Source organism: Nomascus leucogenys, chromosome 3, assembly GCF_006542625.1.
Source record: "Nomascus leucogenys isolate Asia chromosome 3, Asia_NLE_v1, whole genome shotgun sequence".
In the NCBI taxonomy this organism is placed as follows: domain Eukaryota; kingdom Metazoa; phylum Chordata; class Mammalia; order Primates; family Hylobatidae; genus Nomascus; species Nomascus leucogenys.
In genome coordinates, this window is record NC_044383.1 from 14,798,189 (window position 1) to 14,823,923 (window position 25,735).

At 40.9% G+C, this 25,735-nt stretch overlaps 1 protein-coding gene across 1 annotated transcript in view; it reads left to right on the forward strand.

Moving 5' to 3' along the window:
• The first annotated feature begins 4,802 nt into the window (after positions 1 to 4,802).
• Positions 4,803 to 25,735, forward strand: part of CACUL1 (CDK2 associated cullin domain 1) — a 75,549-nt gene continuing 54,616 nt past the window's right edge. The window contains exon 1 of the mRNA XM_030806443.1: positions 4,803 to 5,438. Within this exon, the coding sequence (XP_030662303.1) occupies positions 5,072 to 5,438 (367 nt within the window). The 5' untranslated portion in view covers positions 4,803 to 5,071. The remainder of the gene's footprint in view (positions 5,439 to 25,735) is intronic.

Genomic DNA, 25,735 nt, shown 5'->3' on the forward strand with positions numbered 1-25,735 from the left:
ACCAATCGACACTCTGTATCTAGCTAGTCTGGTGGGGACTTGGAGAACCTTTATGTCTAGCTAAGGGATTATAAATACACCAATCGGCACTCTGTATCTAGCTCAAGGTTTGTAAACACACCAATCAGCACCCTGTATCTAGCTCAGGGTTTGTGAATGCACCAATTGACACTCTGTATCTAGCTCATCTGGTGGGGACTTGGAGAGCCTTTGTGTTGACACTCTGTATCTAGCTAACCTACTGGGGACATGGAGAACCTTTGTGTCTAGCTCAGGGATTGTAAACACACCAATCAGCACCCTGTCAAAACAGACCACTCAGCTCTCTGTAAAATGGACCAATCAGCAGGATGTGGGTGGGGCCAGATAAGAAAATAAAAGCAGGCTGCTGGAGCCAGCAGTGGCAAACCGTTCGGGTCCCCTTCCACACTGTGGAAGCTTTGTTCTTTCACTCTTTGCAATATATCTTGCAGCTGCTCATTCTTTGGATCCACACTGCCTTTATGAGCTGTAACACTCAGCGTGAAGGTCTGCATCTTCACTCCTGAGCCAGCGAGACCACGAACCCACCAGAAGGAAGAAACTCTGAACACATCGGAACATCAGAAGGAACAAACTCCAGACGAGCCACCTTAAGAACTGTAACACTCACCGCGAGGGTCCGTGGCTTCATTCTTGAAGTCAGTGAGACCAAGAACCTACCAATTCCAGACACACTGGGATTACAGGTGCGTGCCACCACGTCCAGCTATTTTTTGTATTTTTAGTAGAGACAGGGTTTCACTATGTTGGCCAGGCTGGTTTTGAACTCCTGACCTCAGGTGATCCACCCGCCTCGGCCTCCCAAAGTGCTGGGATTACAGATATGAGACACTGTGCCTGGCTGGTTATGTCTTTCTTGATTCTAATCAGTACATACATAATTTTGCATAGACATATTGATTAGGGAGGCATTTATGAAGGGCAGGTAGTGGAGAGGCTGGGGTAAGGTTAGGTAATAGGAGTTCTAGGGGATTCCATACTTCAGCCTATAATGGAATTGTAGCCTACCCAGCACTTATTTAAACCTTCCCGATTGACTCCAATATTTGTTCTTCTATCCACTCCTTCCCCTCTCAGCCAATGTACTTAGGGAGAAGCTGATCCCATGCTGAGTTCCAGGAATGGGCCTTATTTTCCAGTAAAGGGCTCTGGAATCCAGGTCTAGGTGCCATGTGATTGGTTTAGGAATGGACCAATAAGACACTGTGAGGAACTTTTCCTGAGGGCTTCTGGGAATTTTCTCACAATAGAAAGCTACCAGAATTCACAGGCCCTTTTCATCTTGACTTTCTTGTCCATAGACATGAGGCCAGGGGCTGTGGCAGGCATTTTGTAGGCAGGCTAAGGGTGAAGCATGCACAAGACAGAACAGGACAAAGAACACCACAGAGAAGCAGAGCTCAGTAATGGCTGAGCCCTGCCTCACCTCCACCATTCCTAGACCTTCTCAGTCTCTTAGCCAATGAACAGCCTTGATTTTAAAGCAATTTTTATTTGAGTTTTTGCTTCTGGAAGCCAAAACAAACATTTTAACCTATGGAATCCCAATTTATACTTCCATAACGTTTTTGTTTATTTGTTAATCTTTAAGTTTCAGAATTCTTTTCTGATTATAAAAATAATACGTACTTATTGTAGAGAACCGAGAAAACATTGAAAGATATAAAGAACATTAAGACCATCCATAAGCTCATTATCCCTAGATAACTGCTATTGAGTTTTGAGTTAGTTTCCTCTTTATGTATCCAAACTTACACAGAAATTTTACACATATACTTATCCTGCTTTAATGAAATTCACAGCCTAGTGGGAAATAGAAACAAACAAACAAAAACCAAACAAATAGATGAATATCTGCGACTATGGAAGGTCATAGTAACTACTAACCTGTGTTCGCTGTTTTTCGGTAACTGTTGCTAATAATGTTATACCCCATCTCCACAACCCAGAACAAATCAAAGGTTTTATGTTAATAACTATTAAAATATAATATACTCTAAAGTATAACAATGTCTCATAATGCCACAAAATCAACCAGTTACCAATATGTTCATTTGGTTTCCCTTCAGTAGGATTTCTTATAGAAAACTGTCCCGTCAGTGACTGGTTTCGCTCAACTGTCATTAGGTCTTGTCACAGTAGTTTAATTACAGCAAAAATGAGTGTCTTATACTGATCATTTTGACAACACACACACACAAAAGGTTCAGTATTCATCAGTGTGCCGGGTAAAAACCCTTGGAGCAGGGCCCTCAAGAGGATGGAAGTTATATTGCTATGATAGTACCAAGCCCATCAGTTCTAAACGTTTTCTACTTTCTATTATGATTTTATGACCCATGAGTTAATTGGAATAGTGGGAATATGGGGCTTACCAGTTACCTTTTGGTTATTGATTTTTAACTTACCTATATAGTGACCAGAAAATGTGGTTACTATGATATAAATCCTTAGATATGTAGAGACTTGCTTTATGACACAGTATGTTCAATTTTTGTAAATGTTTAGCATATTCTTGAAAGGAGTGTGTATTCTATGGTCATTAAGGCAATATTCTACACGTATATATTAGATTAAGCTTGGTAATTGTGTTATTCAAACTTTCCAGTCCCTTAAAGATTTTTTGGGTCCCCTCGATCTATGTATTAGTTTCCTGTAATCAGCTGCTTAACAAATTATCACAATACGCGGCTTAAAAAAACCGACATGAATTCTCAGTTTTGGAATCTAGAAGTCTGAAATTAAGATGTTGGCAGGGTCACACTCCCTCCAGAGGCTCAAGAGGAAAATTTGTCTCTTCCAGCTTTGGGTGCTGTCAGCATTCCTTGACTTGGGAATGCCATCACTCCAATCTCTGCTTCTGTGGTTACATTACCTCCTCTTCTTCTCCTCTTCTACCTCTCTTTTATAAGGACATCTGTCATTGGATTGATGGCCCACCTGGATAATCCAGGATGATCTTCTCATCTCAAGAACTTTAAGTACATCTGCAAACGCCCTTTTTCCAAATAAGGTCATACTCGCAAGTTCTAGGAGTTAGGATATGGACATATCTTGTGGGAGGCCGTATTCAACTCACTGCAATTAGAGAGGGAGTGAAAAATCACCTACTCTGATGGTAGATTTCTCTGTCTTCTTATACTTCTGTTCATTTTTGCTTCATATATTTTGTGGCCATATAGTCGCTATGATATAAATCCTTAGATATGTAAAGACTTGCTTTATGACACAGTATGTTAGAGACACTTTTTTGACTCTATCTTCCCTGTATATTGGACTTTTTTTTTTTTTTTTTAATGTAAAGACCCTTCTTTATTTCATCGCACTCACCCACCCATCTACTTAGAGTCTGTTGATGATAAATCATTAGTTGTTTGTCTGAAACGGAATTTGCCTTCCTTCTGCCTCTCTTTTGTCACACAAGTAATTCTAAGGTTTTATGTTTTCCCCTTCAGCATACCACTTAATTCTCTTTTCCTTTTTTTTTTTTTTGGAGACAGTCTCACTGTCACCCAGGCTGGAGTGCAGTGGTGCAATCTCGGCTCACTGCAACCTTGACCTCCAGGGCTCAAGTGATCCACCTCAGCCTCCAGAGTAGCTGGGACCACAGGCACACGCCACCTTGCCAGGCTAATTTTGCTTTTAGAGGCGGGGTCTTGTTATGTTGGTCTGGCTGGTCTCAAATTCCTGGGCCCAAGCGGGCCTCCCGTCTCGGTCTCCTCAAGTGGTGGAATTACAGACGTTAGCCACTGCGCCCAGCTCGCGTTTTTTTTTTTTTTTTTTTTTTTTGATGGAGTCTCGCTCTGTTGCCCAGGCTGGAGTGCAATGGCGCGATTTCGGCTCACTGCAACCTCTTCCTCCCGGGTTCAAGCAATTCTGCCTCAGCCTCCCGAGTAGCTAGCTGGGACAACAGGCACGTGCCATCACGCCCGGCTAACTTTTTTGTATTTTTAGTAGAAACGGGGTTTCCCGTGTTAGCCAGGATGGTGTCGATTTCCTGACCTCGTGATCCGCCCGCCTGGGCCTCCCGAAGTGCTGGGATTACAGGCGTGAGCCACCGCGCCCGGCCTGAGCCGGCATTTTTAAAAGTTGGGTTGCTGGCCTTAGTGCATACAAGCGTAAAGGAATTTTAAAAACACGCATGAATAACTCAAACGCATTTCTTTTTTGCGCCATCCTGCTATGTGTGATTCGGTTTTTATTCTCGGTTTTGTGCGTTTGTGTCGCGACGGCTGGGGACCGACCCAAGAGCAGTCGGACCACGGGCCGCCCAGGCCGGTCTCATCGGTTTACAACCTGCGACCCCGGGGCCTCTTGTGGTCCCGTATCTCCGTCCCAAGCAAAAGCCGGGGCTCTCAGGCACTCAGAAGTGCGAAGGCCCGGTAGACTTGGAGGATGCGAGAAAAACACCTCCAATAACTCTGGCCAGTCTACAGCTACTGCCAAGACTGCTCCGCGCGCGTCTTCAGGAGCCGGCGAGCTCCTCGTCGTCATGGTAACCAGATTGCGAACGCGCGTGCGCAAGACAAACGTCTTTGTCACGTGAGGCCGGGCCGGGGGCGGGGCCGGCGAATGCCCGTCCGGACCCGTCGCGCCTCCCTTGTCAGCTCCCTGCCAGCCGAGGCGGGGCGAACCTCTGCCCTGTTGCGTGGGAGTGACTCACAGCTCCCGCCCCTTTTGGCTCCGCTTTCTCGCGGCCAGTCCCTCGCACCACGTGCCCTCCTGGCCGCGCCCCCAGCTGCCCTTTCCAACTGCCTGTTGGAAGCCGCGGTAAAATGTCGTGAGGAGCGCCGCTGCTTTACGGCTGCCTCTCCCAGACTAGAGCCCCGGAGCGCCCACCGCCGTCAGCCGCGTCTCCTAGCTAGTCGGCCCCGCGGAGAGCGAGAGACCCTGCTTACCGCAGCCCTCTCCGCTGCGCCCATTCCTGCCCCCGGCGATGTAAGCTCGGGGAGGCAGCGGTGCCCGCTGGCCCGGGGTTGAGACGGGCGGCAGGTGCCTGTGAGGCGGGCGGGTGCCGGGGGCCAGCAGGATGGAGGAAAGCATGGAAGAGGAGGAGGGGGGCAGCTACGAGGCGATGATGGACGACCAGAACCACAACAACTGGGAGGCTGCGGTGGACGGCTTCCGGCAGCCCCTGCCACCTCCGCCGCCCCCCTCGTCGATCCCGGCCCCTGCCCGAGAGCCTCCAGGGGGGCAGCTGCTGGCGGTGCCCGCGGTCTCCGTGGACAGGAAAGGCCCCAAGGAGGGGCTCCCGATGGGGCCGCCGCCACCGCCGGAGGCTAATGGGGTGATCATGATGTTGAAGAGCTGCGACGCGGCCGCCGCCGTGGCCAAGGCGGCCCCCGCCCCCACCGCCAGCTCCACCATCAACATCAACACCTCCACCTCCAAGTTCTGTGAGTCCAGCCTTTCCCTGCAGCCTTGGCTTTTCTCCACCTCACTCGGACGCCGAATCCACCCCCTCTTGGAGAAAGCTCCGCTTCCTTTGTTTCAGGCCTCGGTCTTTCCTCTTCTCCCCGTCCGCCTTCGCCTCCCTGCCTCCCTCCCCCTCACCGTCCCCTCCCCCTCATTTGGTGTCTGCGGCCAGCGCCTGAGCGGCCCTGGCTTCTTGTATTACCTGGCCTAGAGAGGCAGCCTGGTACACACGGAGCCCCAAGTTCTGTCAACGCGATCCCTGTCACAACTGGCAGTCTCTCAACATTGGGAAGCTCTTTTCGCACCCGTCTTCTCTTGAAGTTTCACCCTCAAAGTGAGGGGAAAATAAGGCTGCCTGAGTCTCCTTAGGGAAAGGCCTTCAGTCTTTTGCAGCCACAGAGAGAAAAGAAATCTGGCAACTTGTGTTCTTGTGCTTTTGGCCAGGCTGTGTTAAACAAGTAAGGAATTTGAAAGTTGACCTGTATCTACACCTTGTTCCTCCTCTTCTGTGTTACACCTTTGCATCCTGCTAGGGAAATGATGAGTTGCTTTCCGATGCAGTGGCAGCTCCGACATCGTCTTGAAGCTAATAATGCATAAAATCACTTTTCAGCGCTTACACTCATAAGAATAAGCCTTTCAGGATGGGTTATGTCTTGTGTCCAAACCCAAGATTGGGTTACATGTTGAACTTTATGTTAGTGGTCTGTCTTAACGCTCAATTGCACGCATTAAGATTTAAGACCAAAATCTGTTTCGTAATCCGAAACTGCCTCTGACCAGGATGTATGTATGCTTCCATAGCTAGGAAAAGAATGTGCTTTTACTTTGGTGTGTGTGTGTGTGTGTGTGTGTGTGGTGGGGGGGGGGGGGTGGTGGTGATAGGATGTTGAAAATGAATGTGACCATCACAGCCAGGTTTTTCTCTCCTATTATTAACTGCAAGTTTTGAATGGCATCTGGTAAAGCAACTGGAGAGTTCATTTCTAGCTACTAATTTTATCAAGCTGTACTTGTCCAGTTAGCTGTTCGGAGAAAATATTTGCCTTGATGCAGATAGTCGGAATCTTACACACTGTGTGTGGGAACAGCGCGTAATTTTATTTGCCTCAAGATACTGCCTTAGTCAAAGACATTGATATGTAGGTTTGGTAAGATTATATACGCTTTTTCTCCTTATGCATGATAATCATGTTTATATTGTATAGTTTGTGTGTTGAAGGCTGTGTTGTGGAACCAGACCTTCTGTAGAGTGGCAGAATGACTTCACCTGAGTCATGAAGGAAGATTGCCTTAGTAAAGTTCTTTTGAAGAGTTCAAAAAAAAAAAAGCATAAAGTTAGAAACAGAAATCAGTAAAATTGAGAACAAAAGGATTTGTCACACCAAAAGATTATTTTTGTGAAAAGATGAGTAAGCTAGGCAGACCTCTGATCTAATCGACAAGAAAAAAAGATGCAAATAAATGAAAAATGGAAAATAACTACAAATATCAGATTAAAAAAAGAACGTTATGAACTTAGGCTGATGAATTTGAAAGCCTAAATGAAAAATATAGTTCTTAGAAAACTAGTAGATGTGAAAATTGGTATCAGAAGAAATATCTTGAACTAATAAACTGAAATGGTAAAGATCTCCCTTTTTAGAAGCTCTGGATCCAGATACGCTGATGAGTTCCATCATACTTTAACACTGAATTCTGTTTGCAAGTTGCCCTGGAAAATAGTGAGAAAAAATACCAAGTTCATTTTATGAGGCTTGTGAAATCTTGATTCTAAAACAGATAAGGACGTGTAAGAAGAGAAAATTATAGGTCTGTTTTACTTAGCATAGAAATGAAAATACTGCAGAAAAAATACTCGCTCATCAAATCCAACAGTGTGTTATAGAGAGTCCTGATGCATAGAGTTAGTCCTAGAGATGTAAGCATGGTTTAACATCCACTTATCTAATTTAGCTCATTAATAGACTAAAGGAAAAAAATTACGATTATCTCAATTGGTGCCATGAAATCATTCAACTAGATCCAGCAGCTATTTATGATAAAAACTCTTGGTAACCTAGGAGTACAAGATAACTAGATAAAGGTTATTACCAAAAACCTTCAGTAAATAATAATACTTAATGGAGAAATTTTAGATACATATACTTTAAGATCCGTAACAAGATAAGTATGCTCCTGTCATCACTACTGTTTAGAATTGTAAGAAGGTCCTGGCTAACATTATAAGGAGCAAAAAAAAAAAAGGTATAAAGATTGTAAGGGAAGCAGTAAAGGTTATTATTTGCAGATAATATGATCACCTACCTAGATGAACCATTAAAATCCAGAGAAAACTTAGAACTAGTAAGAGTTTAGCAGGATTGCTGGATTTAAGATAAACTTATAAAAATTTGATAGCATTTACTAAACTAGTGATAACTAGTAAAGATAATCAAAAGTAAATACTGTATGCAATAATAGCAACAAAACTCTAAAATCTCTAGGAATTAACCCGTGAATACGCAAGATCTTTAAAAAGGAAACTTTAAAACGTGAAAAAGAAACTAGAGGATAATCTAAATAAATGGTACTATTTTCCTTGCTCTTGGATCAAATTACTTATAAGAATACTAATTTTCTGCATTTTATAAATTCAGTTTAAAGGACGTCAAAATTACATTTGGTTTGACAAACTCAATAGCCTAAGTCTGAAATTTATATGGTGGGTAGGATAAAGTTTGTGAATAACTAAATCAATCTTAAAGATTTGTTAGGGGATGGGAGGCTTGCCTTATTAGAAGTTAAGATGTCAAGGCTGTAGTAAAGTGGTGTAAGTGCAAGAACAGAAAAATAGACCAAGGAAACAAATTGGAGGGCAGAGACTTACCTAGATACATGTATAAAAGTTGGGAACTTTTTAAGTGGCATCATAAACCACTGGAGAAAGGAGTCATATGTTGTTAGGGAGAGTGACTCATTATATAGAGAAAAAATGAATTTAATATCATAAATGGATAGACTCTAAATGAATTAAAGACCTAAATGTGAAAAGAAAAACCAAAGTTAATATTATTGAAAATGTTAAGCTCTTTCCCTAGGGACAGGGAAGTACTTTTTAAAGCTTCAAAAGCTTATAAAGGTGAAAAATTAATTATTTTGATTGTATGAAAATTATTCATTTGGCAAAAGATGAAAGAATGAGAGGAGATATTTACAGTGCCTAAAATTAACAAGGGATGATGATCTGACTAGACAAGGGACTACTTACTATACATCAACAACAAGAGGGCAGCAACTTCTGTAGAAAAATACGCAAAGGATATTAATAAGTAGCTTATAGAATAGGAAACCCTAACAAGCATAAGAAGAGATGAATTTATTGATATTCAGAGACATGCATATTAAAATAGTAATGGAAAAGAGTATAATTGGATTATTTGCAAAACAAAAGATAAATGCTTGAGGTGATGGTACCGCATTTACCCTGATGGGATTATTACACATTGTATGCCTGTATCAAAATATCCCATATACCTCATAAAAATATATGCCTACTATATACCCGCAAAAATTAAAGAATAAAATAGTAACGGAATGTCTTTTTCCACCTGTTAGGTTGACAAAAATTAGAAAGCTGAATGAATAGTGCCAAGTGCAGTGGGGATATGGTAATATAGGAAAACTTATACTTGCTTGTGGGAATAACAGTGTAGTGGACTTGTGAGATGTTGAGATGCCCGAAGTCTCTGTGGGCCAGATAATGAAAGATAGCTGCTGTATTAGTGTATCCCTCAGCTATGGCAGTGAAGGTATGTTTTAGACTGTAAGGTGAAAACAGCTTCTGTTGGTTTCTAGTTTTGGGACAGAGATAAAAAGCATTTGTTATCTTGATGGATACATGGTAGGTGCCAGGGATGGTGTTGATTTGTCACAGTGAAGAGACCATGTCTGGAACAGCAACTAAAATTGGAGTCACTCTGGATTTGATTGATGATAATCCACAGTCATGATCCAAGACTCATCTCTTGCTCTGGCCAAACAGGCCCATGAAATCGGAATGTCATAATTATCACCATTCCTTTTTTTTTTTTTTTTAAAGACAGAGTCTCGCTCTGTCCCCAGGCTGGAGTGCCGTGGCACAGTCTCAGCTCACTGCAACCTCTGCCTCTCGGATTCAAGCAATTCTCCTGCCTCAGCCTCCTGAGTATCTGGGATTACAGGGGCACGCCACCACACCCGGCTAATTTTTGTATTTTTAGTAGAGATGGGTTTCACCATGTTGGTCAGGCTGATCTCAAACTCCTGACCTCAGGTCATCCACCTGCCTTGGCCTCCCAAAGTGCTGGGATTACAGGCGTGAGCCACCACGCCTGGCCCTCCGTTCTTATTTTTGAAGTTTTTGACATTGATAGTGTTTTCTGTAGTTCCCACAGAGATGTGTTTGTTGCTTCGAGTTTATTACTTTGGTAGGAAAGGGTACATCTAGCCCTTCCTATGTTGATATTCCTGACTTCACAGGTTAGGGAACCATGAACTAGTGTTCAGAACTGGGGGAGTTACAGTGTTACTACGGGTCCACCAGCCCTACTGTGAGATGGATTGAGGCCAAAACACCATTTATGTGACGTCCATAAGCCCCTGATCTGCCTGGTTTACCATAGTGACATTCCTGTCTTAGGGTTCGTATTGGCTTAGATCCAGTGTTTATTAATCCTTGAAAAGTCTCAGTGATTTCCATTTCCCAAATGTACTATCTCCCTAATGAATACCTGCATGTTCTATTGGAAAAGGCTAGGAGGAAGACTTTAATTATTCTGGGTTCTTCCTCAGTGGAACTCATCCTCTTCTTTATCCCAGCATTTCTGTGTCTGTGAATAGGCTCATTATGGGTTTTAGGTGAGGTTACATGGCTCTCCATTATGCCACTTAAGTGAGACCTCTGTTTAATATACCTAGAGTTTTTCTTTTCTGTCCATTATAACAGATCAAGTAATACCCCACTATATTGCCTTTGTTTTCCTAAGGATGTCATGGTTAGCCACCATGAGGGAGATCCAAGCCACCAGAAATCCAAGCCATTCTGCTAAGCACTCTGGCCCTGCTGCCTCTTTAGATAATCATGCCCATTTTATATCTGGAAGTTATTTCTACTTTGTCACTCTGGAAGTAGAACTATTCCACTGAAATCAGGGAACCTCTTTTAATGGCAATATTGCCCATCTTTAACCCAGAATTACAAGGGACAACCACCACAGCATTTTTTTCAGTAATTAATTATTTATATATTTCTCAGTTGGTGAAGGACCTTCTCAGAGCACAGTTTAGGGAGTAAGAATGGGTTAGAACATGACAAATTTATATTCCTTTCTTCATATGTCTGGACTCATTTCTCCACGTACTAAGGAATTTCTGTTCTGACTGCCTCCTCCCTCCTCCTAACTCTTCTTCCTTTTCCTTTCCTCTTTTTTCTCTGTGTCCATTTTCTTCCTCCACACCTCTTCTCCTCCTTCTCCATTCAATATAGTGTACCCATTTTAGGTGTGCAGTTTGATGCATTTTAACCCATGTCACCATCTGGTATGGAATTTGATTTTACCCTACTAATAGCTAAAAGGTAGCCTATTACTATTACAGGTTGACTATCCCTCATCCGAAATGCTTGGGACCACAAGTGTTTTGGATTTCAGATTTTTTTCGGATTTTGGAATATTTGCATTATACCAAATGATTGAGCATCCCAAATCCAAAAATTCAAAATCCAAAATTTTCCGATGAACATTTCCTTTAAGCATCATATTGGTGCTGAAAAAGTTTCAGATTTTGGATTTTTGGATTTAGGATTCTCAACTTGTATTACCGGGTACTGACATAAGCTGGGGGACTCCTGGGTGAGAGATGAAGGAATTTATTTTTCTTATCATAGCACACAGCATGAGAATTGCTATATTTGCATAGTTTCCCCTTCCCCCAAGTCCCAAGAGGGTGACATACTATGGCCAAGACGGATGCTCTCAGTGGTTTTGTGTTGCAGCTGAAGAACATCAATCTTGGGGAATCCACTACTTTTATAGAAAGCAGTGATCAAGCCTGCTCTTTGTCTAGAGGGAGATGTTATCTCGTCTTTCAAGGTTACCAGGTACAGAATGGCCCAGGTTCAAGAGTGATTGGTCATGGCCTTGCATTCCTGGCACACTCAATAAGACATGTCGGAGTGCGTGAGGCCCACGGAGGACTGTCTGTCCAGCGGTAACCACCACAACAACCAAGAGAACATTTCTGTCACCCTGAAATACTTCCCTATGTCTCGCTCTCTCTCTTTTTTTTTTTGGAGACAGGATCTCACTCTGTTGCCCGGGCTGGAGTGCAGTGGCACGATGTCAGCTCATTGCAACATCTGGCTCCCGGGTTCAAGTGATTCTCCCACCTCAGCCTCCCGAGCAGCTGGGATTACAGGCACACACCACCACGCCTAGCTAATTTTTGTGTTTTTAGTAGGGATGGGGTTTCACCATGTTGGCCAGGCTGGTCTTGAACTTCTGGCCTCAAGTGATCTATCTGCCTCGGACTCCGAGTGCTGGGATTACAGTTGTAAACTACCATGCTCCGCCTTCCCTGTGTCTCTTTGCAGTCAGTTAACCCTGCCTGCTTCCCCCAGCCCCAAGCATTCCTACTGATCTGCTTTCTGTCACTGTATGATTTCATTTATATGAAATCATACAGTGTGTATTGTTTTGTGCTTGGCTTGTTTCTTCTTATTCTGTTCTTGAGATTCTTCCGTGTTCTCACATATATCAGTTACTTATTCTTTTTTCTGGCTGAGGAGTAGTTTTTTGTTTTTTTTTTTTTTTTGGATATCCAAAGTAGTCTTTTTTTTTTATTTATTTACCAAAAAATCATTAATTTGTTGGTCATTAGGTTGATCATTTAGGTGGTCTCCGGTTTTGGCTGTTATGAACACAGCTGCTGTAAACAACCATGTACAAGGTTTGGTGTGGGTAAAGGTTTCATACAAGTGGAATTCCTTGCTTATATATTATTGACATGTTTATGAGAAACTGCCAAACAATTCTTTAGGGTGGTTGCACCATTTTACACTCCCATCAGCTGTATATGACAGCTCCAGTTGCTCCACTTACTTAATTGGCGCTTGTATTGGTTAGGCGCTGCATTCTTGGTATCATCAGTCTTTTAAAGTTTAGGCTTTCTAGAGCATCGGTCCCCACCAGGGACCAGTTGCGCGGAAGAGACAATTTTTCTGTGGACTAGGGGATGGTTTTGGGATGAAATTGTTCCACCTCGGATCATCAGGTCTTAGAGTCTCGCAACCTAGATCCCTTGCGTTATAGGGTTGGTGCTCCTTTGAGAATCTAATTCCTGCGCTGATCTGACAGGAGATGGAGCTCAGGTGGTAATGCTCACTGGCCCACAGCTCACCTCCTGCGGTGTGGCCTGGTTCCTTACAGGCCACCTACCGGTTCCTGCTGCCTGGGGTTGGGGACCCCTGTTCTAGAGGATAAGTAGTATCTCTTTGTGTATTTATTTTGCATTCCTCTTTTACATGTGCCGTTGGCTTTTTCATGTGATGATTTGCTTGCCTTATAATTTTGTTTGTGATAATCCGCTCACATCTTTTCCTCATTTCTTTTGTTGTTTGTCTTAATATGTTTAAAGAATTCACTGTAAATTTTGGATACAAGTTTTGTCAGACAACTATTATTACTGTTTTCTCTCTCTGGCTTGTCTTTTTTTTTCCCTAACGGTGTCTTCTGAAGAGTAGATGTTTTTCAGTTGTGATGATGTCTAAACTGTTAGTTTTTTCTTCTCTGGCTGTTTTTTTTTGTATCCTAAGAAATATTTGCCTACCCCAAAGTCAAGATATTATCTGTATTTTTTCATAGCAGTTTTATGGTTTTAGCTTTTACGTTTAGGTCTGTGATCTGAATTATGAGTTGATGTCTGTATAGTGTGAGATAAGGATCGAGGCTCCTTTTATTCCATATGGGTATCCAATTGTGTTGGCATTATTTGTTGAAAAGACTATCCTTTTCTTACTGAGTTACTTTGGCAACTTTGTCAGAAATAACTGACCATGTATGTATATGGGCATCAGTTCTATTTCATTAATCTTATGTAGTCCTTCAGATTTAGCATTGTTGCATATCTTCTTGATGAATTGACTGTTTATCATGATGGAATGTCTGTCTTTATCCTTGTTAATATTGCTTACCCTAAAGACTCCTTTTTTTTTTTTTTTTTTTTTTTTTGAGACAGTATCTCGCTCTGTTGCCCAGGCTGGAGTGCAAGTGGCGCGATCTCGGCTCACTGCAAGCTCCGCCTCCTGGGTTCACACCATTCTCCTGCCTCAGCCTCCTGAGTAGCTGGGACTACAGGCGCCTGCCACCATGCCCAGCTAATTTTTCTTTTGTATTTTTTTAGTAGAGACAGGGTTTCACCGTATTAGCAAGGATGGTCTCGATCTCCTGACCTTGTGATCCACTCACCTCGGCCCCCCAAAGTGCTGGGATTACAGGCATGAGCCACCATTCCCAGCCAAGACTACTTTTACTTGTAGGCATTCCCCGTTTTTTTTTTAAGGATTATTGTTTGCATAATGTATCTTTTACCATCATTTTACTTTTAATTTATTTGTGTAAAGTACATTTCTTGTAGACAGCATATGGTTGGATCTTGCTTTTTTAAAATCCAGTCTGACAACCTCTGCTACCATTGTGTTTAATGTAATTACCAATATGGTAGGGTTTAAATCATATTGTCTTGCACTTTTGTTTACTCTTTGTCCATCTGTTATTTAAAAAATATTCCTGTTTTCCTGTCTTCTTTTTTTTTTTTTTTTGAGACGGAGTCTCTCTGTCACCCAGGCTGGAGTGCAGTGGCATGATCTCAGCTCATTGCAACCTCCGCCTCCCAGGTTCAAGTGATTCCCTTCCTCAGCCTCCTGAGTAGCTGGGATTACAGTCATGCACCACCACACCCAATTAATTTTTGTATTTTTAGTAGAGATGAGGTTTCTCCATGTTGGCCAGGCTGGTCTTGAACTCCTGACCTCAGGTGATCCGCCTGCCTCGGCCTCCCAAAGTGCTAGGATTACAGGCGTGAGCCACTGTGCCCAGCCCTTTTCCTGTCTTCTTTTTTGGTATTTTTATGATTCAGTTTTGTCTCCAGTTTGGCTTATTAGCATGGTTGTTTTGCTCTTTGGGGGTTACTCTAGGATTTATGATTATGAAAGTTTAACTTATAACAGTTTACCTTCAAATAGTATTAGACTACTTTACTTATAATGTAAAAATCTAATAGCAGTATACTTCCATTTATCCACTCCTGTCCTTTATGCTATTGTTGTACATTTTACTTTGATATATGTCATAATTCCCCAAATACACTGTCATTAGTTTTGCTCAAAACAGTCACTTATCTTTTTTAAAAGTTGGAATGAGCTGGGCGTGGTGGCTCATGCCTGCAATCCCAGCACTTTGGGAGGCTGAGGTGGGTGAATCTCGAGGTCAGTAGTTTGAGACCAGCCTGGCCAACGTGGTGAAACCCCGTCCGCACTAAAAATACAAAAATTAGCCGGGTGTAGTGCTGTGCACCTATAATCCCAGCTACTCAGGAGGGTGAGGCAGGAGAATTGCTTGAACCCGGGAGGTAGTGGTTGCAGTGAGCTGAGATCGCACCATTGCACTCCAAGCTGGGCGACATGACGAGAATCTGTTCCCGCCCCGGCCCCCCAAAAAAACTTGGAATGAAATTTATGTAACACACAATTAACTATTTTAAAGTGAATAATTCAGTGGCATTTAGTACATGCCCTGTGTTGTGCAACTACCTCTCTCTATCTAGTTCCAAAACATTTTCATCAACCCAAAATAACATTCCATACCCATTAAGCAATTAGTCCCGTTTCCTCACTTCTCCCTGCCCCTGGCATCCACCAGTTTGCTTTCTGTGTCTATGGGTTTGCCTATTCCAGATCTTTGTTTTTGTTTGTTTGTTTTTGTTTTTGTTTTGAGATGGAGTTTTGTTCTTGTTGCCCAGGCTGGAGTGCAATGGTGCGATCTCAGCTCACCGCACCCTCCACCTTCCGGGCTCAAGCGATTCTCCTGCCCCAGCCTCCTGAGTAGCTGGAACTACAAGCATGCGCCACCATGCCCAGCTAACTTTGTATTTTTAGTAGAGACGGGGTTTCTGCCATGTTGGCCAGGGTGGTCTCGAACTCCTGACCTCAGGTGATCCACCCTCCTTGGCCTCCCAAAGTGCTAGGATTACAGGTGTGAGCCACCGCGTCCGGCCTCCTGATCTTTCATATGAATGGAATCATACTGAGATTTCTTTGAAATAATAATAAACTGGAATGTAAGTCTTTTGTATTTACCCAGATAGTTACCATTTCTGCCCCTCTTCTTTCCTTTGTGTAGATGGAAGTTTCCACCTCTTATTTTTCTTCCCTCTTTAGAACTTCCTTTAATATTTCTTATAATGTAGTTCTGTTGGCCTTCAATTTGTTCAGCTTTTGTCTGCAGAAATCTTTATCTTCATTTTCTAAGGATATTTGCTGGATATAGAATTCTAGATATACAGCCTTTTTTTTTCTTCTATAAACACTTTAAAGAGTCTTTCCATTGTCTTCTGACCTGCATTGTTTCTTTTTTCTTTTTTTTGGAGACAGAGTTTCGCTCTTGTTGCCCAGGCTGGAGTACAGTGGCGCAATCTCAGCTCACTGCAACCTCCACCTCCTGGGTTCAAGCGATTCTCCTGCCTCAGCCTCCCGAATAGCTAGGACTACAGGCATACGCCACCATGGCCGGCTAATTTTTGTATTTTTGGTAGCGACAGGGTTTCACCATGTTGGCCAGGCTGGTCTCGAACTCCTGACCTTGGGTGAGCCACTGCACCTGCCTTATTGTTTCTTTAATAAATGTTGTCTGTATAGTCTTATTTTTGTTTCTCTCTACATAATATGTCCCTTTTTTTTTTTTCTGGATACTTTCAAAATTTTTACTTTAAGTTTTCAGCGATTTTTTATGTTCTTTTTTAGTGTTTATTTTTTGGATTTGTGGGGTTTTAGAATTTGTCGAATTTGGAAAATTATTCATTATTTTTTGTCAGAACCGCTCTGCCACTAGTTACACATATGTTATAACACTTGTTATTGTACCATGAGTCACTGAGGTTCTGTTCATTTTCTTAAAGATTTTTTTTTTTTTTTACTCTCCGTGCTTTAGTTTGGAAAAGTTTTAATGCTATATCTTCACGCTCACTAATGTTTTCTTTTTTGGTATCTAAGCTGCTGTTAATCCTGCTCTTAAATCAGGCTGACAGTCCAGGTTTCAGTTAACCAAGCCAACTGTTAGAACTGTACCCAGTTTCTTGAAGTAGTATAGTGAATAAAGAATCTCTAGTAAGTGTATTCCTTTTAATGACTTGTTGCGTCGAAAGTTCTTTCTTCATTATTCAGCACCCTCACAATCCATGCCCACCTGTATTCCCAGGTTTCTGCCAGTATAGTGTATTAAAAGTCTTATAGTTCTTCTGGAATGTAAGCTGTCTCCTATTTATTTAGGTTTGGTACTTCTTCCCTTGGGAAATCTGATTCTAGTTAGAGATCTAGAGACAGTGAGTTCTGCTTAGAGAGAATCTTTTTTGTGAGGTTTCAGGTAATATCATGGCAGGGTCTTCAATCAAGTAAAGTTAGTCTCATGTTGGGAGGAGGGGTGTGTAAGCAGGGTTTCGTGAGGTCAGGGTTTTCAGATTGATCATACTCCACCAAACTGGCCCCATTTGTGCTGGGATTACAGGAGTGAGCCACTGTTCCTGGCCAAACTTCAGTATCTTATTGGGGATCTTGTCTTGCTATTTTTTGACCTGCATCATATAAAATGACGTTGATGAAACTGTAAGAGAAAGGCATTTTAATGTTTACTTAAGGCCCAGTCCCAAATCTCTAAAGAAAATGAATACAGTTTATTTACTGTAAACTCTGTAGACCATATGTATTCACATTGTAAACTGTTAAGCACTATATAGAAGTTGATTGTTAATATCCTTTTATGGTATGTCTTGACAGGGCAAACTGGCTTTCCATTTTTCTTCCTGCTTTTGTGGACATTTGGTTATTAAACTCTATAGATAAAGTTGAATAGATCTGTAATATGTAGTTGCAGGTATGCTGATTCATCATCTGAATGGCATTTTATTAAGTGTTTATTGTATGCCAAAGTAATATTTTAGCCTCTGGTAATGAAGAGACACAGTTTAATGTGGGAGATGATAGAAAGATAATTATGATACATTATGATTAAATGCTATAATAAAGTTATGTATTTAGTAGCATTCAGGAAAGAGAGTCTTTATAAAAATGAATTGAAGTTGGCCAGGAGGCTGGGGGTGGGGATGGGGAAGCTGGACTGGAAGAGACTTCCTTGCAGAGGGGCGGCCTCTGCCAGAGACCCAGAATTGAAATTATTTTTGGAATACAGAGTGTGAGGAGAGAGTGGCACAAATTAAACATGGATAGATACAAAAGGCTAGATAGTGAAGGACCATGTTAGGGGAAGGATTTTCTTCTGTAGTAATGGGAGGCTTTAAGGGAGACATTTGTCTTAGTGTGTTAATTTAGAGCGGAGAGAGAATGGAGGCCTAGAGGCTAGTTAGGGTGTTAGAATTTCTGTAGTCTAGACAAGAGATGGAGACTTGAACAAATAAAAATTTAAAAGGAGGTTTCAATTTGGAGATAGTTAGGGACTAGAATCTACAAAATTTGGGGGGTGAGGGAAGGAAGATGAGGATTAAAGATTGCTGGTTTGGATGATGGGTAGCTGTCAGTGCCTTTGACCCAGATGTGGAAGGAGTAAAGGTGTGAAGTGAGGGTGTGTGTGTGTGTGTGTGTGTGTGTGTGTGTGTGTCTGTCTCTTTTAAGGTGTCTATGAAACAGTCAGGTAGAGAGGTCCAGAGGCAGTTGGTAAATTCTGAATTTTCTCATTTCATATGACTTAGAATATTGGAGATATTCTGAAACAAAATTTTACCCTGAAACAAAAATTTAATTTCAATAGATTTGCTTTTCCATTTCTGAGGATTTGAGATTCACCAAACTCTTTGTACTTAAAAAACAAAAACAGTACTTTGTTCTTATTAAAATAATACAGGTTTAAAATTTTAAAACTCAAATTATGCAAAAAGACACATAATGAAAATCAGTGGTTCCTTTCCCTACCCATTCCCATTCCTGGACCCGTTACTCAAAGTCAGTCATTTAATTACGGTTCATTTAGCTGTTTCTTCTGGTATTAGCCACACATTTCAATGTGGTGATAACTGCTACTGCTTAATTTATCATTTTTATATTACCTATTGACTTCCAGGATTTAGTTCTCTTATACCTCTAACATACCTTACCTTTCTAATTCTTTTACTGTCACAGTTTTGTTTTTTTGTTTTGTTTTGTTTTTTTGAGATGGAATCTTGCACTGTCACCCAGGCTGGAGTGCAGTGGTGTGATCTCGGATCACTGCAACCTCCGCCTCCCGAGTTCAAGCGATCCTCCCACCTCAGTCTCCTGAGTAGCTGGGATTATAGGTGCATGCTACCACACCAGCTAATTTTTTTGTATTTTTAGTAGAGACGGGGTTTCACCATGTTGGCCAGGCTGGTCCCTTAACTCCTGACCTTAGGTGATCGACCTGCCTCGGCTTCCCAAAGCGCTGGGATTATAGGCATGAGCCACAGCACCCAGCCGAACTTACTCTTAAAACTTTTCAACAGTTTTGTTAGATTCGCCATGTACCTGTCACTGGTGTTTTTGAAATGCTCAAACAAATCAGGTTTTGTTTTTGTCTGTCTTTGAAGCTGTTAGTCCTCTTGTTTCTGTTTATTGCTTAGGGCCAGTGCATAGTTGCCACTCAGGGACTTCCCAGATACTTGGAATGATTGCTTCTTTGTCTTCCTTTTTATTGATGAATTTCCGAGTGTGTATATAGAGCATATCTTCTAGTCATTTTCAGAGAGTGTGTGGATAAAATATCAGGTCTTGGCATATCTAAAAGTGCTGCTTTCACACTTGATTGATAGTTTGGATATAGAATTCTTAACGGAAAATAACTTTTCCTTGGCATTTTAAAAGTATTGCTTCATTAACTTTAAGCACGCTTATTACAATGGAGAAGTCAGGTGCCATTCGTTTTTTCCCCTTGAGAAAATTTCTTAGTTTTTTTTTTTATATTAATGTGTTAATATTTCTCTCCCTTTACATTTTCTCTAATCTGTTTTCTCTGGAATTATTGGTAGTCAAATGTTGAATTTCTGTTTTGATCTTCTAAGTCTGTTAACTGCGTTTTGCTACATCCTCTTTCTCGTAAAGCTCTGGGAGATTTCCTTGATGTTGTATTTTTAACACTGACCTTTTTTTTTTTTTTTTTTTGAGACGGAGTCTCTGTCACCCAGGCTGGAGTGCAGTGGCGCGATCTTGGCTCACTGCAAGCTCCGCCTCCCGGTTCACACCATTCTCTTGCCTCAGCCTCCTGAGTAGCTGGGAATACAGGTGCCTGCCATCATGCCTGGCTAATTTTTTTTGTATTTTTAGTAGAGACCGGGTTTCACCGTGTTAGCCAGGATGGTCTCGATCTCCTGACCTCATGATCCGCTTGCCTTGGCCTCCAAAAGTGCTGGGATTACAGGCGTGAGCCACTGCGCCCAGCCTTCTTTTTTTTTTTTTAAGAGCACTTGGATTGCTTCTTTTTTATGACACTGTTTTTAATTTTTATTTTACCTTCCTGAAGATAGTAATTATAGTTTTTAAACAAGTTCTGTTCTCTGGATTATCTTTGTTTTTAGCTTTTCAAATTTTGTTTTGATCTCTCTTGTCTGAGACTTTCTACAAATCTTTGGTGATTCTTAGTTGTCTATCCATATTTAAAAGTGAAAAGATAATTGCTAGCTCTGTGTTTATAATGGGCCTTGTCAGATTTAAGTATTGGCCTTCATGTTAGGTTGATTGAATGCAGAGCTGCTATTTTGTTGAGGAACTGCCAAATATTAGTATGTGAACGTCTTTTCTCTGGGACTGTTTCGTTTCTCTAGAGAAGGATCTTCCATTCTGAGAGAATGGCAGAATGGATAGGTGTGGGGGGGTGGGGGGAAGTAAAGTATATTTTTCCTGGAGCATAGCATTCTGGAATGAAAGAAGTGGGGCTAGATGTTTGAGCATTTCTTACGCTTACTTCTGCTTAATCTGCCAGTTCTGTGCTTCTCACTCCCTCACGGTCCTGCCCTGCATGTTTCTAGGTCTCAGAGTCCTAAGCCTTTGTCTCTCAGTTTCTCCACAGAATAATCCTTCTCTTTTCTTTTTACTGTTGAGTCTGCAGACTTTTCTATCGCATCTCCCACCCATTTCCAAAAATGCCTGTTCATGGTATTGTGTCCTCAAGTCCTGACCTTCTCAGGGGCCTACAGGGCAAGGTTTGTTTACCCACCATTGGTATCCACCTCAGCACCTGACTCAAGCTACTGCTTCGAGGTTCAGACTCTACTGGGCATAATGCCAAGGAGAGATTGACTTATTTAAATCTTGGAAGACACCATGAAATTTTAAAACTGTGGTAGACCTGCAATTAGCATAGTTTACACCTGTGTAATCTTAGTTGAACAAATACTTTTCTGTTTTGAATTTTGAGTACTTTGAATTTTATGAGATTTTGGATTAGGTGGAGTTGGAGCCAAAATGGATGTCTTGGTAGCTCTTGAACTTTTCGTATATGTGTGTATGTCGTAACATGTCCGTTTTAGGAACTGTGTCACAGACTCCTATGTGATGTTGTAGAACAGTGTTGTATAGTAACTATTCTAAAGGAACATAGATCTCAATCTGCTGGTAGGCCACTACAGCTAGGTTTTTTTTTTTTTAAGATAGTAGTGATGAAGGAAGTTTCTACTATTTTATTACATTTCCTCTAATTGAAAACTGTGTAGATTTCTAAGCAGTAAAACAGTAACTCTGTGTTTGCTCTACAAGTTTTACAGTGTTTTGGCGGACAAGGCACTTCATTTGAAGCAAGGCAAAGGAGGTTTTATACAGCTGGTAGGTTACAAGGCTTATTTGGACCAAAATGTTGTCTTCTTATGGGGTGGGGAGCACAGAACCCTTAAAGAGTGTGTTAATGAGAAGTTAGATAAAATAAAAATAAGACATCAGTGTCATCTGGTTGTTGTCATCTGAATGTAATGATATACTGAGGAGTGACTAACTCATGATCACAGTAGACATTTTAAATTGTCCATAGTGTTTAATTGAATTTTGCAAACTATAAACCCTAAAATTTAGAAACTTCCCAAACAAATACCTAAAAGATACAACTTTTAAAAGGCTTTAACCTACTTTAGAAATAATTGCTGCCCTCTTGTACTGACAAATCAAAATATACCTGAGTAGATGGTACAGGTTTTTTTTCCCCCTCATAATAAGGAACAGGATATGTTAAAGTACCGTCATGCTTTGCTTAACAACAGGGATACATTCTGATAATTGTTTTGTTAGGCGATTTTGTACACTGTGGGAACATCACAGGGTATACTTACACAAACCTAGGTGGTATAGCCCACTATACACTTAGGCTATATAGGATATAGCCTATTGCTTTTAGGCTACAAACCTATATGATATGTACAACATGCTACTGTACTGAATACTGTATTCAACTGTAACATAATATTTGTATATTTAAACATAGAAAAGGTACAGTAAAAGCATGGTATAAAAAATAAAAAAACGGTGCACTTGTATAGGGCACCTATCATGATTGGAACTTGCAAGACTGGAAGTTGTATGGGTGAGTGGCATGAGTGAATGTGAAGGCCTTTCTGTATATTGCTCTAGACTTTAAAAACACTGTACACTTAGGTTTTACTAAATTTATTTAAAAATTGCTTCTGGCCAGATGCTGTGGCTCACGTGTGTAATCCCAGCACTTTGGAGGCCGAGACAGGCAGATCATTTGAGCCCAGGAGTTTGAGACCAGCCTGGGGAACATGGCAAAACCTCATCTGTAGTCCCAGCTACTCTGGAGGTTGAGTTGGGAGGATCACTTGAGCCCCAGAGGCAGAGGTTGCAGTGAGCTGAGATTGTGCCACTGTACTCCAGCCTGGGTGACAGAGTGAGAGACCCTGTCTCAAAAAAAATAATAATAATAATTAAATAATCAACCTTAGCTTCCTGTAACTTTTTTACTTTATAAACTTCTTAAGTTTTAAAAAACTTTTTGGCTTCTCTGTAATAACTGTTAGCTTAAAACGTAAACACAGTACAACTATACAAAAATATTTTCTTATCCTGATAAAATTTTTTCTGTTAAAAAAATTTCTGTATGGTTTTTACTTCTTATACTTTCTATGACCATTCCTCTTCTTTATCTACAAGGGCTTCCCTTCCATTCCTCAGGTTATGTTCTTGGCCTTCAGCTGCTCTGAGTCCAACAGTTGGAAGAGTTCAGTCGTCCCCCTGTGCTGGAGGGAGCAGAACATTTTGCTGGAACATTCAGCCAGATTTATTAGATTGTTATTGACAGATGAGCATACTCTAGTGACAAAAAGTCATAATTTTTCTTTTAGATAGCCTACATTAACTAGCTCGAGTTAAATAGGTAACAAAGGGCTCTTTTCTCCTTGTCTGTTCTGATTATCTAGTTGCAATTAATTAAAAAGTCATTCATAATTTAGCCTTTTAAATTTGGCTTAATTATTTATTTTATAATTGCCATTACTACATTCTTAAAGAGTCTATTCTAAATGAAGGTGGCTTTTTTGGTGGGGATAAGGGATATGGAAGAGAAGAATTTTAGTGTATCTTTGGTAGGAAGACAGTTCCTAGCTACCTTTTTAACATTTTGTTTTGATATATTCACACCTTTATTTGACTCTCCAATTCAAGTTGTTGAGAACAGACAAACCATATATTAGCAATTGAGGAAAGAGGAACACCTAAGTGAACCCTGGCTGTCCAGGGCTGCTGAAGCATTAGAGTGGTTTTCGAACTTTAACAGGCTTAAGAATTATCTGGAGGGCTTGTTAAACAGCTTCCTGGGTTCCACCCACCCCTAGAATTTCTGATTCAGCAGATCTGTGTTGGGGCCTGTGTTGGGGCATTTGCAACAAGTTTCCAGGTGATGCTGCTGCTGCTGCTCTGGATCTCACACTTTTGAAGCACTGATAGAAAGTAATGATCAGTCTCTGCAGTAGACCAACTATGAATTCATAATGCTTACTATAATTCCTGAATTTATTCTTTCCTTATAAAACAAAAAAAATCCTTAAAAGGATTATATAGTAGGGCTAACCTGGTTGGCTTTAGCCTGTGTGAAATCAAATGTGATTTAAGCTTTAATTGCAAAACAGCTAATAAGTAGTATATCTTGCACTGTTTTTCTGTTCAGCATTTATTTTGACTCACTAAGTTAATTCGCTTTACAGATGTTACTGAGTTCCTACCATGTGTCATATACTGTTTAGAGTTGGGGCTCTAGCAGTGAATTCCTTCTTCATGGGGCTTACATCTAGTTTGAGGGAGACTGACAATAAACAAATAATATGTCAAGTTATTTGGATTAAAAAAGTGTGAGAGTTGAACATATTTATTCTTGCCTGGTATGAATTATAGACCTCTAATGGTTCCCTGTTTATCAGCAACCTGATAATATTTCCTGAATGAAGATTCCAGTTATTCCATGTGTTTCAGACTTTGTTTCATTTTATCTTAGTAAAGGTCAGTTAAACTACTTTCTCAGTGGGGTTTAGACTGTGTGAGCTTGTTATCTTATAAATACGTGTTTCTAGGTTTAAGCCTTGTGGCATGATGTTTTTACATTTTTTTAGTAAGTGTTTTAAAATTTCTTGAACCTCTATGCCTCTAGAGGGCAACACACATTCTGCTCTTCAATAAAGCCCTCACCACTTTTCTTATTCTTGCACCAGGCCTGCTTTACTTATTTATGTTATTAGCATGGCTCCTGTAGGTATTTGTGCCTGTAGTGCCTTCTTTAAATAGCATAAAAAGTAGTTATTTTCAAGCTGAAAATCTAACCTAGATGAAATTTAGTAATTTAATGGTAACTTAATTTTGTTTAGGTTTCATACTTTAATTTTGACTCTTACTTGCTGATATTGCTCATTACATACAGAAAAGGAATTTAGTTAATTATCTAAAAAGTAAAATTCAAGGAATTCTTTAGCTCATTGGAAGTCTGTATATACTCTTTAGCCATGTATAATATACATTGAAAAGACTGGCACAGTACACTGGCACAGCCGCAATATACTGGTGGTGAAATTATGAGTGATTTATATTTCCTTATTTTGCTTATATATTTTCTAATGCAGGCTTAATACTGAAGTGTAGAAATCAAGAAATAAAAAGTTGAAAAGTATTGTCTAAATAGGCAGCCCTGCAGATCTCTTAAGATCCCGTCATGCTGCTCTGCTCTTAGCATTCCCACTTTAAAGTAGTAAATCAGCTATCTTCTACACATAGCATGAATTTTGGCTACTCTTTTGTGTTTTGTTTTGTTTTTGAGACAGTCTTGCTTTGTTGTCCAGACTGGAGTACAAGGGTATGAACATGGCTCACTGCAACCTTGACCTTTGGGCTTGAAAGATCCTCCTGCCTCAGTCTCCCAAGTAGCTGAGACCACAGGTGTGCATCACCACGCTCGGCTAATTTTTTTTTTAATTAAGTTTTTGTAGAGGTAAGGTCTTACCATGTTGCCCAGTGTAGTCTTGAACTTCTGGGCTCAGGCGGTGCTCTCGCTTTGGTCTCCCCAAGTGCTGGGATTACAGGCATGAGCCAGCGTGCCTGGCCTACTCTTTCTTTTGGTTGAGTGTAAGCTTTTCTATGGGCAAAGTTGAAAGTGATTACGTATCTCTAACAAGAGGATCTAGTTTTTAAGTTCAAGATTACACACACACTCTGAGGCTATATGTGTCAGATGTTAAACTGAACAAATAGCTAGGAGTTTTTGTTTTTTAAACCAAGGATTGCATTGAGATAAGCAAGTAAATAACAAATATCTTAAAGTTTCCTGGATTGTCATTTTAAGTGTTGACTGCAGATGGTTATGAAGAACCTTCCTGGGAAGAACGTTATGTCAGCTAGTATGTAAGGTTACTGAACTGGCTTTCTATTTACTATTCAGGTAACATAGATGTATATTGTATATAATAAATAATATGTGTGGAAATAGAAACAGCTTTTTTTTTGTATGTGGAAATAGGGTTTAAGGTTCTCTACTGTGACACA